This window comes from Tilletiopsis washingtonensis, assembly GCF_003144115.1.
Source record: "Tilletiopsis washingtonensis strain MCA 4186 unplaced genomic scaffold FA09scaffold_17, whole genome shotgun sequence".
NCBI lineage: Eukaryota > Fungi > Basidiomycota > Exobasidiomycetes > Entylomatales > Tilletiopsis > Tilletiopsis washingtonensis.
Window position 1 is genome coordinate 474,717 of NW_020312014.1, and position 11,811 is coordinate 486,527.

The 11,811-nt window shown below is 64.3% G+C and overlaps 6 protein-coding genes across 6 annotated transcripts in view; 3 read left to right on the forward strand and 3 right to left on the reverse strand.

Annotated features, from left to right (window-relative positions):
- FA09DRAFT_300046 (alkaline phosphatase-like protein) overlaps positions 1 to 743 on the reverse strand; it is a gene marked incomplete at both ends in the record, with an annotated part of 3,977 nt that extends 3,234 nt beyond the window's left edge. The window contains 2 exons of the mRNA XM_025740317.1: positions 30 to 188; positions 272 to 743. Coding sequence (XP_025596780.1) covers positions 30 to 188; positions 272 to 743 — 631 coding nt within the window. The remainder of the gene's footprint in view (positions 1 to 29; positions 189 to 271) is intronic.
- Positions 744 to 1,068: 325 nt separating this feature from the next.
- Positions 1,069 to 3,183, forward strand: FA09DRAFT_346743 (hypothetical protein). Its single transcript, XM_025744770.1, has 5 exons — positions 1,069 to 1,880; positions 2,003 to 2,143; positions 2,358 to 2,541; positions 2,633 to 2,799; positions 2,941 to 3,183. The coding sequence occupies exons 1-5, from the start codon at positions 1,168 to 1,170 to the stop codon at positions 3,158 to 3,160; spliced, it is 1,425 nt and encodes a 474-aa protein (XP_025596781.1). The 5' UTR covers positions 1,069 to 1,167; the 3' UTR covers positions 3,161 to 3,183.
- A 403-nt stretch (positions 3,184 to 3,586) lies between these two features.
- Positions 3,587 to 5,163, reverse strand: FA09DRAFT_321171 (putative DNA-directed RNA polymerase II 14.5 kDa polypeptide; the record flags this gene model as incomplete). The annotated part of the gene is made up of 3 exons (XM_025741008.1): positions 3,587 to 3,762; positions 4,421 to 4,500; positions 4,913 to 5,163. The coding sequence occupies 3 exons, from the start codon at positions 5,161 to 5,163 to the stop codon at positions 3,722 to 3,724; spliced, it is 372 nt and encodes a 123-aa protein (XP_025596782.1). The 3' UTR covers positions 3,587 to 3,721.
- Positions 5,164 to 5,315: 152 nt separating this feature from the next.
- On the forward strand, positions 5,316 to 6,958 carry FA09DRAFT_331362 (CDK-activating kinase assembly factor). The gene is made up of 4 exons (XM_025742992.1): positions 5,316 to 5,675; positions 5,767 to 6,008; positions 6,069 to 6,142; positions 6,208 to 6,958. The coding sequence occupies exons 1-4, from the start codon at positions 5,403 to 5,405 to the stop codon at positions 6,915 to 6,917; spliced, it is 1,299 nt and encodes a 432-aa protein (XP_025596783.1). The 5' UTR covers positions 5,316 to 5,402; the 3' UTR covers positions 6,918 to 6,958.
- FA09DRAFT_331364 (ALG3-domain-containing protein) lies at positions 6,944 to 9,520 on the reverse strand. Its single transcript, XM_025742993.1, has 8 exons — positions 8,832 to 9,520; positions 8,678 to 8,777; positions 8,477 to 8,621; positions 8,265 to 8,422; positions 7,950 to 8,070; positions 7,573 to 7,849; positions 7,369 to 7,504; positions 6,944 to 7,219 (listed from the first exon to the last, which is right to left on the reverse strand). The coding sequence occupies exons 1-8, from the start codon at positions 9,118 to 9,120 to the stop codon at positions 6,952 to 6,954; spliced, it is 1,494 nt and encodes a 497-aa protein (XP_025596784.1). The 5' UTR covers positions 9,121 to 9,520; the 3' UTR covers positions 6,944 to 6,951.
- A 171-nt stretch (positions 9,521 to 9,691) lies between these two features.
- FA09DRAFT_310763 (hypothetical protein) lies at positions 9,692 to 11,477 on the forward strand. The gene is made up of 2 exons (XM_025740644.1): positions 9,692 to 10,030; positions 10,092 to 11,477. The coding sequence occupies exons 1-2, from the start codon at positions 9,712 to 9,714 to the stop codon at positions 11,450 to 11,452; spliced, it is 1,680 nt and encodes a 559-aa protein (XP_025596785.1). The 5' UTR covers positions 9,692 to 9,711; the 3' UTR covers positions 11,453 to 11,477.
- Positions 11,478 to 11,811: the final 334 nt, after the last annotated feature.

The window sequence follows — 11,811 nt, forward strand, 5'->3', positions numbered from 1 at the left end:
TCTCTCTCTAGAGACCCTCGGGGACGCACCTTTGGAGAAGTCCTCCTCGTGCTCTGCATAGCTCTCGACCTCGATGCGCTCGGGTGCGTCATGGGCGAAGAGCGGCACGATGTCTGGACTGCCAAAGGCAAAGGCGTGGCTTGAGACGTTGAGTGTGGAGTCGAAGGGCATTGGATTGGCTTGCCATCCTGTCGCAGCCATCACCACCACAGCGTCGGCGAAGGGGGCCAAGGCAAGCAGGAAGAAGGAGAGGGGGAGAAGGACAACGCACCGGTAGTCACGGCGCTCACATCCTCATACATGCCCGCAATCATCGCCACATGGCCCGGCCGCGACTCGGTCGGCACGCGCGTGTGCGCCACGCCCCATGCGCCAGTGTGCAGTGCGCGGTGCCGGAGATGAGGCATGGCGTACCACGCCGCCGCCGCCTCCTCCTCGCCAGATGCAGCAGCAGCAGCAGCAGCAGGACGCAGGCCGCGAGGCACCGAGGCAAACGCCGTGTCGGCACGCAGGCCATCGCCGACGATGAGCACCAGACGCTTCGCCGGCGCCGCTTGCGCTGCTGCTGCTGCTCCTTGGCCCGCGCGCCCCACGGCCGCGTCGCCGGTGAGCGAGGCATAGCGCACGTGCGGGTGCACGACGGGCGAGGTAAAGTAGAGGTGGAAGAGCGAGGTGAGGAAGAGGAGATGGAAGGCGAGCGAGAGGAGCAGCGGCGGCGGCTTGAGGCTGAGGCGCAGCAGCATCATGGCGACGGCGAGAGGAGCGGCATGAAGCGTGCAAGCTGCAGTGCACTCAGACTGAGAGCGGTGGTGGAGGGGGAAGAGGCGAGAGCACGTTCGGCCTCGCGCCTGGAGAAGCACCTTTCTTCGCGGTGGTCCGAGCGCACAGGCGGCACTCCCCCTTTCAAAGCAAGGCCTTGAAGCCGCGCAATACAAGTGCCGCGCTTCAAGCGTAATCCGGCAGATGCGGGCCGGTGTAGTGCGAGATTCAAGATTTGCTGCGCGGCTGAATCAGCGCAGCTCCACCACTTTGCCTTTGTCTTGTGCTTGCGCCCACCGCCGCCGAGGCTGTCTCTCCTCCACCACACCCCCGTCTCGCGCAGCACCTCACTGTGCGAGTATCAGCGCAGCGGCCGTCCGCATACTCCACCGCGTGCACCTGCCTGCGATGCAGCGCCACTTGCTCAGTGGCTCGGCCCGAGCGCTGCGCTTGCGCTCTGCGCCTCGCCTCTCGCACTCGCTGCCCCTCGCCCTTCGTGCCGCTTCCACTTCTTCGTCTTCGTCCAGCAGCAGCAGCAGCTCCGCGCCTGCCTCCGCATCCTCCACCGCGCCTCCGCCTCGCAAAGCCCTGCCCTCGGCGAAAGCCAAGGCGCAAGCGTCGGCCTCGCGTGCTCTGCGCGCCCAGCTCGCCTCGGCGCCGCAGCCGCAGCAGGCGCCCGTCGCACAGCAAGAGGCCCTCGCCGCCGTGTCTGCCGCGCCGGAGCTGCAGCAGGCATGCGCATACACGACGGCCGAGGCGTATGATCTCGATGTGCTGCGCGAGCAGCTGGAGCGCAGGGGCATGCGCCCATGCATGCTCGACGATGAAGTGCTGCATCTGCGCTGGCCGCCGCTGCCTTCTTGCGATGCCGCCGCCGCCGCCGATGCGGCGATTCCTCCGACGGCACAGGCTCAGCAACAGGGCGACGTGCTCATCTTGCGCTCCGGCTCCTACGTCACCTGGGGCCTGGCGCCCGAGCAGAGCCGCAGAGTGCTGCGCGCCGTGATCCGCACGCGCCGCCGAGGCGCAGGCGCAGGCGGCGCAGTGGAGGCGCCAGTGGAGCGCGAGCCGTTTGGAGAGGTGGGAGATGAGGGCATGGAGTACGTTGCACAGAGCGATAGGTACGTACGTACTACTCTCTCTCTCTCCTCTCCCCCCCCCCCACCCTCTTCTTCCCCTTTGCTCCCGCCACCCTCTCTGTTTGCGTGGGCGCTGACGGACCGACGCACCATGGCCAAAAAAGCGCAACGCGAATCATAGGCGATCTGCTCATCCTGGGCGACGCGCCGCCAGTGCTGCCCAACAATCGCAATCCCACCGGCGACCATTGGAGTCCCCTGTCTGCCAAACTGGCCTTTTCGCAGGGCTTGGCGAGATCTGCTCGGTGCGTGTCTTTGTTTGCCTCTACTCTTGCCCTCTTTGCCTCGCCCCACGTTGGTTGCTGCGCAAAGCAAGCTCGGGCACCGAAGACCGGAGAGCACCGGCAAAATTTGCTCTTTGCGCAGGATCGCGTAATTAGTCGACAAAGCTTCTGACGCCCTTGACTCATCCCTCTCTCGTTGCAATCGCGACGGATGGGGGCACGGGGGCAAACGCAGGTTATCAGTGCAAGAGTCGGCGCTCGACGTCTTTCTGGAGCAGTGTGCGCCGCTGCCGCGCCTGCTCGAGACGGAAGGCAAGGTGCCGCTGCCGCGCAAGCAGGTGGTGCGGCGCATGGGCACGCTGCTGCGCCTAAGGCAGCGTGCCAACTTGTCGAGGGACAATTTCTTCGATGAGCCTGAGGTGCGTTCTGCCTTGACACCCCCCCCGCGTCTTCACCTTCTCTCTCCCCCCCTCGCCCGCCGTGCGCCGCCGCTGAACGCAAGTGTGGCAGGTGTATTGGGAAAACGAGTATCTGGCGCATCACTACGACTCCATCTGTGCCACACTCGACATTGAGAGCCGCTTTCGCGCCCTCAACGAGAAGCTGGACCACTGCGAAAATCTGCTGGGCGTGCTGCGCGCGCTCCTGACCGAGGCCAGTAGCCATCGCATGGAACTGTGAGTGTGCTCCCTCCCTCCCCCCCCCCCCCCCCCTCCCCCCCCCCCCCCCCCCCCCCATCCTCCGCGTCTCCCGCTCCTTGTCCCCTCCTCTCTCTCTCTTGAGCTCACGAAACCCCGCCATCCCGGACCTGCGCACAGACTCATCTCCCACGACTACGTGCCCTCGCCGATCCGCGCCTACAACGAGCTCATGGCGCTGCTGGGCCGGCCGCACTTGCGCCTCCAAGCGCGCGGCGGCGGCGCGGCGCACGAGGAGAAGGAACAGTCGACGCGGCAGGCAGAGAGGGTCTCGGGCAGCAGCATGGCGCATCAGCTCCGAGAGAGCTCCTCGGCGGCGTCGCATGCTAGACTTGTCTGAATACTACTCTATCAAACCTACACATCGCCCCCCCCCCCCCCCCAACTCCACTCCCGCTTCTCCCTCCTTTTCGTCGTAGGAGGCTTTCGCGCGTGTAGGCGGTGTATGTGTGGCGCTTGCGAATTTGCGGGGCGTGAAGAAAGGAGCACGAGAACCGAGAAAAGCTCGTACCTCGGTCTGCCTTCAGTATGCGTGGGGCGCTCGTGGAGTGTGAGGAGGCAAGTCATAGCACATGAGGCCCATCTCGGTGCGGGAATGGAAGCAAAGTAGTGAGAAGCAAGCGAGATGAAGCGCCGCTCGACTGACTCGAGACGGGCTCATGAAAGCGTGCCCGCTTGAGATTTGCAATCATAAGGTACAATTACACCCACTTCTTCCCTCTCTCCTCCTCCTCGATGTCCATCTCATCGCCCGTCCCCCCCTCCTCTCCCCTGCTCTCTCTCTCTCTCTCTCTCTCTCTCTCTCTCTCTCTCTCTCTCAGAGTCGGCCGTGGCTCCCAAGTAGTAGCTCCAATCGTGTTTGTTTGCGCGCGCGAAAGAACAGAGAGAGAGACACGCGCCTTCATTTCCGCTGTCCGGGAGTGATGCCTGGAGCGTTGAATGCTGGCGGAAGAGGAAGAACAGGGAGCTGGCGTCAGCTTTGTGTGTCCATTGCTTTGTACAGTCCCGTGCTTCCCGCTCCGCTACGTTCTGCGGGGCTGGTGCCGGGCTTGTGCCGAGCTCTATCTCGCTGCACTTATGGCAGAGAGAGGGAAAGAGACAAAGGACACCGGGCGTGGGATGCTTCATCTCTCTCTCGCCTTCTTCGAGGCTGCATCTCGCACTTGCGAGCCAACGACCCATGGAACCAGCGTAACTTAGCAGATGGCCGCTCGTGCGAAAGTCGTAGTGCCGCAACACGAAGCGAGGCATGATTGTCTCTGCGCCCGCAGCTGCAAGGCTGGAAACGCCTGACCGAACTGCTGGGTTACGTGTGCTTGCTTGAAGCGCGGGCTCCATGCTCTCCTCGCTCCTTCGCTTCTCGTCTCTCTGCCCCCCGTATGCCCGCACGCAAATGCCCTCTGCCCCCTCAACCTCCGCCTCGCATGTGCATTCTCAGCCCTTCGAAACCTCCCACCGGCACAGAAATGGCGTTCTCCACTCCCTTTCGACCCTCCACTCTTGCGGCACTTCGTCCGCGCTCGAGCTTTCCTTTTCCCGCCTCCCTCTCCCTCGCGCTCCTCCTTCGTTTGGCGCGACCCACAAGTCCGAGACCACTCACTATGCTGGCAGCTCGCGCACACGTAGAAGAGAATCATGCGGTTTGCCACACGCTTGCCTTGATCTTGAAACGTCACTGCTCTGGTGTCGCGAGGGGCGAGGTGCATTAGTGGGGGGCAAGTCTGCACGCGATGGGCAAAGGCACAGGCGACAAGAGGAACGATGCCGCTGCGGGCTGCAGCTAGCGAGCAGCTAGGGCTCGGGCCTGAGCTCTCGGGCCGCTCGCCCAAGAAACGCAGGCCCGCATGAACTTGGCGGCGAGACATGGCAGCACAGGCGCCCAAGCGTATGGAGCCATCTCCCAGGCTTGCTGTCTCGCTCACAGTGCCGCCCTAGAGACCCAACGCCGAGGACCACGCCAAACGCCGACAGCAGACGCCATGCGCCGATGCCGGCGCCCGCACGTCTGCCCACTCGCGGCGTCTCCGCCTGGGCCCTCGGCCCTTCACCGCCCGCCCTGGCCTCCTTGTTGCGCTTCCTTCTGCCCACTCACTCGGCGCGTCCACACCTGGGGCACTCGAGCTCCGCCGTGCGCCGCAGCGTCGGGTCCTTTGCGAGGCCGTCGGTGACGCCGGCCTGTTCCTTGGACACGCTCATGAGGTCGTTGCGGAAGACGAGGTTGCTCTGTGCCTCCTCGTAGTAGGGGCAGTTGCGGCAGGCGTTGAGCAGCACGTGGTTGGCGTGGTCGACGCGCGGATAGAGGAGATTGGCACAGTCGGCACAGTAGGAGAGCGAGGTGGACATGGTGGGTGGTGGTGGTGGAGAGGAGAGCCGCGGCAAGTGGCGCAGTCGAGAGGAGCAGCGCGCGGCATGGCGCACGAGAAAGCGGCGCGCCGCGCAGCTCTGGGCTGCCTTGAGCACGCAGCAGCGACCACGGCGGTTGCCTCGCCTCCACACCACCACCACCACCGCCGCCGCCGCCCTCTTCTCGTCACTTCGTCTCGCCCTCTCGTGACTTGCCACCTTGGTCGCTCTTGCGCAGCATGTCTCGTCGCGGCGGGCGCATCTCGCGCGCCGCCGTGCCGCCGGCCGTCTCTCACGCTGCCTCTGCCGCCGCTGTTGCTGCCTCTTCTTCAGCATCCGGCTCTGCGCCCGAGGCAAGGCCGCGCACCGGCCCACGGCACATCGCCTCTACTGCCTCTGCCGCCGACGCAGCAGGAGCGGCAGGCGCAGCGGCAGATGCGGCGCTGGGCCTGCTCAGTGGCGGCGTGCGCGTGGAACTCAAGGACGTGACGGGGAGAGTGGGGGAATATAGCGTGAGTGATGCGTGCCTCTCTCTCTCTCCCTTCTGCAGCACCCCAAGCCTCTTTTGGCTCTGGCGCTGCCGTTAATCGCTGCGCCCTTCAGTCGCCGGAAGATCAATGTCCCCAGTGCAAGACGGACCGCTTCCTCAATCCCCGCCTGCGCCTGCGCGTCTCGCCCTGCTACCATCGCATCTGCGAGACGTGCATCGAGCGTCTCTTCTCGCTCGGCCCCGCGCCGTGTCCGCAGTGCGGACACATCTGCCGCAAGAATCAGTTTGGCGCACAGACGTTTGCCGACTTGGGCGTCGAGAGAGAGGTCGATCTGAGGCGACGCTTGGGGAGAATGTGAGTCTTTCTGCCCACGCGCGAAAGCAAGGGAGCAGAGCTGAGTAAAAGGGACCACAGCTTCAATCGAAGACAGGAAGAGTTTCCAACGCTGCAAGCCTACAACGACTACCTGGAGGAAGTCGAGACGCTCAGTAAGCCCTTGCGCGACATGCCTTCTCCCTCCTGCTCCTGCTCATCGCCTACTTCGCACGCGCAGCATACAACGCCATTTCCGGCATCGACGTCGCCTCCACCACCTCCCGCATCGCCGCGTACGAAGCGGCCAACCGCGCCGCATCGGCCGCGAATTCGCGCAATGCCGCCTCCGAATCGACGTCGGCGTTCGCCGCAGAGACGCACCTCAAGTCTCTGCGCGTCGCACGCGCCACGGCGCGTCGCGAGCGCCTTGCGAAGCGCCAAGAGGAAGTCGAGGCGCTGGAGCGCAAGGGCGCGGAAATGCTGCTTCTGAAGGACGGCGAGAAGGAGTTCCGTCGGCTTCGCGAGGCTGCGCGAAAGGCGTTTGAGGAGCAGGAAGAGCGGATAGAATCGCAAGAGAGGAGAGAAGACGAGCGACTTGCGAAGCCGGTGCAGAAGGCGGTCAAGCAGGAGAAAGAGGAGCAGACGTGGGAGGCGCAGATGCTGTGGGACTACGAGGGCGTCTATGCGAGCATCGACGATGCGAGGACACTCTATGAGCTGCGCCCAACACCTGCTTCTCTCGGCGGCGCAGGCGCCAGCGACACTCAAGCGTATGAGGATCCGTGGGCCATCAACGCCGACAAGGAGATGCTTGCCAAGTGGAGAGCGGCGGGATACGACGTGGGCGAGAGCTGGGCAAGGAGGCTTCGGGCGGCCGTCTGGGGACTAGGCGTGGCGCCTCGCGCCGTCGCGGGAGAGGAAGAAGCGAAGTCGCAGATGGAGACGTAGCAGAGGAGCGCAGGGCAATGAATTTCATGCAGCATTAGCGGAACTTTGAGTAGGAATTATTTCTCCCCAAGCGCGGCGAGCGTGCGCCGAGGATGGGCGAGGTGGGGGAGTTGAGAGGAGGAGAGACGAGAGGAGGGGAGAGCAGGGGCTCGCCTTCAGCTAGAGGGATGACGGGTGGATCGGTCGGCGTGCGCCAGAGGCCGATGAGGAGCGTGGCGTGTGCGAGGATGAGACAGGAGGAGGAATAGGACGTCGATGGAAAGGTAAGCCAGGCGGTCTCAATGCCATACCAGATCGCCAGGCTGCGATGGTGGGGCGAGGAGAGGGTAGGCGTCAGAGCTCGGCAATGCAGGCTCGGAAGGCGAGCGCATAAGCCCATGCAGACAACGTCATTCTGCTGCCTTGCGCCCCGCGCTCCGGCTCGGCTATAAGGAGTGAAGAGGGCACTCACCGAATCCCCCAATGCAGCCTGACGAAGTACAGCAGCATGGGCAGTTGATGCGCGTACCAGGCGTAGAACTGATAGTGGAGCGAACGGGAGAAGGTCATGCCGAGCAGGTTGGCCGTGAAGAGTGAGAGAAGAATGACTGCGAGCGAAAGGGAGAGTCAGCTTGGGCAAGTAGGCGAAGCGAGGGGTGGCCAGGAGACTACATACAGCGCGCCGAGAGTTCCTCTCCTCCCTTCAGCAAGCCCTTGACCTTCTCCAGCACCGTTGCCGCTCCCGGCACGTACAGCCAGCGTGTCATCCATGCCGCCACGCCGAGGCCGTGCCCCGCCAGGAGCAGTCTTGCGGTACGCGGCGAGAGAAACGTGGCCTCGGGCAGCAGGCGCAGATTGACGGTCCACTTGTAGAGAAAGGCTCGATTGAAGTCAAAGGCGCCGTGGAAGTAGGCGCTGGGATGATGCAGCGTGAAGGGCAGCGAGATCAGGACCTGCCGAGCGCGAGCGCGAAGAAGGGGCGGATGGGGGGTCAGTGACGTGCACAAGAGGTGCAAGATTGAGGAGCGCAAGAAGAGAGTGACACAGACGTACTTGGATGAGCAAGACGAGCAGGCCTTGTTGAAAGGCACGCGCCAGGCCGAGAGAGCGCAGATAGACGACTGCGAATGCGGGCGCGAACAGCAGGGCATTCATCTTGATGCCGAGCGCGGCGCTGCGAGCAAGGGTGGAGGGAGGGGAGAGGTCAGTCGTGTTGTGGTGCTGCACCGCTTCTGCTGGCTGCGCTTAGACGGGGCGCACGAGGTGGAGCAGGATGGCGCAAGTAGGGCGCAAGGAGGGAAGCAAGCGCGAGGGCGGGGAATGAAAGACAGCAAAGCCACGCCAGCCCGTATGGTCTGCACCACTCACCTGAAGAGCATGCTCCCGGCTCTCCACCTCCGTCGTAGCACGGCATTGAATGCGGCGTAGAGAAAGAACATGGTCCAGCAGTCGTTGAACATGCGCAGCGGATAGAGCGAATGTAGGCGCTTGGAGATGATGAGTAGCGGAAGAACAATTGGCGGGATCTGTTGAAGCAGAGGTCAGCGATAAGAGGCGGAGGAGGGGAGAGGACAACGCACGCGGGCCAGTCGATAGAGATCAAACACGAGTGCCTGAGTGGCCAGATAGAGCGCCGCGTAGAGCCATTGTGCGGGCACGAGATTGGAGCCTTGCGCAGTGAGAAAGTCGAGGGGGGTGTGCAGGTAGAGATGGAGTGCTGGATATCTGCGTACGCCCCTACGTGAGTGGCGAGGCACAGGAGGGGAAGAGGGGACACGTACACGCAGGGCCCGGATGGACCGGTGATGAGCGAGTACTCGCGCGTGCCTTTGTAGAACAGCCGAGCTTGAACCAAGTACGTTGAGAAGTCGATCTCTGTGTCTGCTCCTTCACATCAGTCCTCTCCTCGCCTCTTCGGCTAGCGCGCGTGCTCACATCCAATCCTCCGAATCACCACCGCCAGCACGGCCACTTCCAGCACGCCGAGTCCGGCGGCGATGAGCCAGTAGAAGCGCGACTCGGGACTGAAGAAGGCCGCGTAGACTTGGCGCGAGAGATAGGCGATGTACGGGTCGTAGTCGGCCGAGGCGAAGGAGCGCTTGTGCGCCGAGGCGGAGAAGGAACGCAGGCCGGGCTTGACGCGCTGGCGTGGCGCCGAGGAGGAAGAAGAGGGCGGGATGGAGAGCGCGGAGAGCTGCGACGCCCGGGCGGTGGCGGTCGCCATGATGCTAGCTGGCCGCTGCCTCGCCGGGCACGCCGCTGGGCCTGAGACTGAGGCTGGCGCCTCTCCTGCTCTCCTGACCCTCGCTCCACCGCGCTCGCTCGTGGCACACCGACTCAAGCGCTGCGAGAGCGCGAGCCAGGAGCTGCACACCAGAGCTGAGCCAGAGTCGGTGAGCGCACAAGGCGGACGCCGGGGCTGGGCGCAGTCGCTGGGCGTAGAAGGCGGAGAGAGCGGGCGCAGTCGCTCGGCGCAGTGTGGAGGGCAGGCAGGAAGAGATGTGCTTGCGGACGATGGCGGGCTGTGTGCCGCAAGAGGCTGAGTGCTGGGTGCTGCTGTTGCTTCGCCGCGTATGCGTGAGGACGAGCTGGACCCTCGACGCTGGAGCTGAGGGCCGTGGGATGTGGAGCTGCGTCAGGCGGCGAGCTCTAAACTGAGTTGAGCTCGGGCCGTCATGCGGCGTTTGACAGCAAGAGCGTGGGGGCGCGGGAATCGGGACTGGGCCGCCACGCGCGCTGCCTGCGCGCGAGATTTCCTTTGCGTCCTCGTCATCGGCGCTTGCCTTCTCACCTCCATCTCTGCTCTCTCGCCGTCATGGCCTCTTCCTCCACGCCTGCCTACGACGTCGACGCGCTCGACGCCGCAGTCTCGACGCTGCTGCCCGCCGCCTACTCCTTCGAGCTGCCCAAGACCATCGCGCAGATCCTCCACTTCCGCCCGCGCGTCGTCGCCCTGCAGCTGCCCGAGGGCCTCGCCGTCTTTGCCTGCACGCTCGGCGACATCATCACGCGCTTCACCGGCGCACAGATTGTGATACTGGGAGATGTCACCTATGGTGCTTGCTGTGTCGACGACTTTACGGCGCGCGCGCTGGGCGCCGAGATGCTCGTGCATTACGGACACAGCTGTCTTGGTGAGTGCGGCGCGCTTGTGAGAGAGAGAGAGAGAGAAGAGAGGCTGATGGACATTGCCAGTGCCGGTAGATCAAACGAGCATACGCACACTCTACGTCTTCGTCGAGATTCGCATCAACGCGCTGCATCTCGCAAAGACGATTCGCGCCAACTTTTCCTCTTCGGCGTCCGCGTTCAGGCGACGCGTCGTGGGCGGCGTGCAGCGCGAGGAGACGGGACGAGTGGAGATCGGCTTTGAGGAGGGAGAGGAGGGAGAGGGAGGCAAGCGAACAAAGATCGCCCTCGTGGGCACCGTGCAGTTCATTGCGGCGCTGCAAGGCCTCAAGGAGGAGCTGGAGCGAGAGTGGAGGGACGCAGAGGAGGAGGAAGGCAAGGAGGTGTTGCTCCTCGAAGCCGCGCCTGCCTCGAACGACACCTCATCAAGCGCCGCTCCCACGGCCTCTGCCTCGGCCCGCTCCTTCGACCGCGGTATCTACGCGCCCTTCATCCCGCAGATCCGCCCTCTCTCCCCGGGCGAGATTCTCGGCTGCACGTCTCCCACGCTGCCCAGCGACACCGACGCAGTCCTCTACGTCGGCGACGGCCGCTTTCATCTCGAGAGCGTCATGATTGCAAACCCCAGGATCGCCGCGTTTAGGTATGATCCGTACGATGCCGTCTTTGTGCGGGAGTGGTATGACCATGCGAGGATGAGAGAGGGGAGGGAGAGGGCGGTCAGGAGGGCGAGAGTGGGGGCGGAGAAGGGACTGCGAGGCGACAAGACGCACGATGGCCACGACGAGGCAACACAGACGAACGGCGCATCGGCAGCCGGCACCTCGAGCGTCGCTCCCGCCTCCTCCTTCTTGTCTCCCTCCGCCTCAGGCTGGGGTCTGATTCTCGGCACGCTGGGCCGCCAAGGCTCTCTCTCCGTCCTTTCCTCTCTCCTCTCCGCCCTCTCTGCGCACGCTCCTCGCATTCCCGCCGTGCCCATCTTGCTCTCCGAGCTCTCGCCCGCCAAGCTCGCCCTCTTTGGCCAGCACCTCGACGCCTTTGTGCAGACGAGCTGTCCGCGGCTCAGCTTGGATTGGGGAGAGGCATTTGAGAAGCCGCTCCTCAGTCCGTACGAGGCCAATGTGGCGCTTGGCGTCACGAGGGGCTGGGGCAAAGGCAGAGGAGTAGGCATGGAGGATCTCCGCAGCTCGCCTGCTTCCTCTCTCGCCGACTCTCCTTCCGCCGCCTCTCTCGACGCCGACGACCCCAACGAAGCCATCGACTACCCTATGGACTTCTACGCCGACGACTCGAGGGGCCCATGGACGCCGCGACATGGCCTCGGGCGCAAGAAGCAAAGGGAGGGCAAGACGTCGAATCGCGATTTGCTCAGAAGGGCGGGCGCCGCGAGGGCGGCGGCGGCGAAAATGGCTGGGACGGCGGTGTAGTTCGCAATGAAATTCAGTCACGAGCAACCCGCCTCGCACCCGTAGGAGCATGTCTCTTGTAGCTGCCGATGCGCACGTGGTTAGGCAGCCGTACCGTGGCTGCTCGTCGATCTCTAGCGTCATTTGCTGTCCATGGCCTTGCCGTCAAGATGCAAGACGCGAGACACGAGCCAACAAGCCTAGCTGTGCGCTTAGCCGCACGCCGCTTGTCAAGCCGGGTTAGTGCGCGTGGACAACTGGAGGAGGGAGAAGACACAAGGTGAGGCAAGACGAGGCGCGCGTGCAGGTGGGAGCACGCTGCGAAGTCGCGACCTGCGCGCCCGGGCCATCCTGCGGCTGCTGCAGCGCGCCGCGGCCGC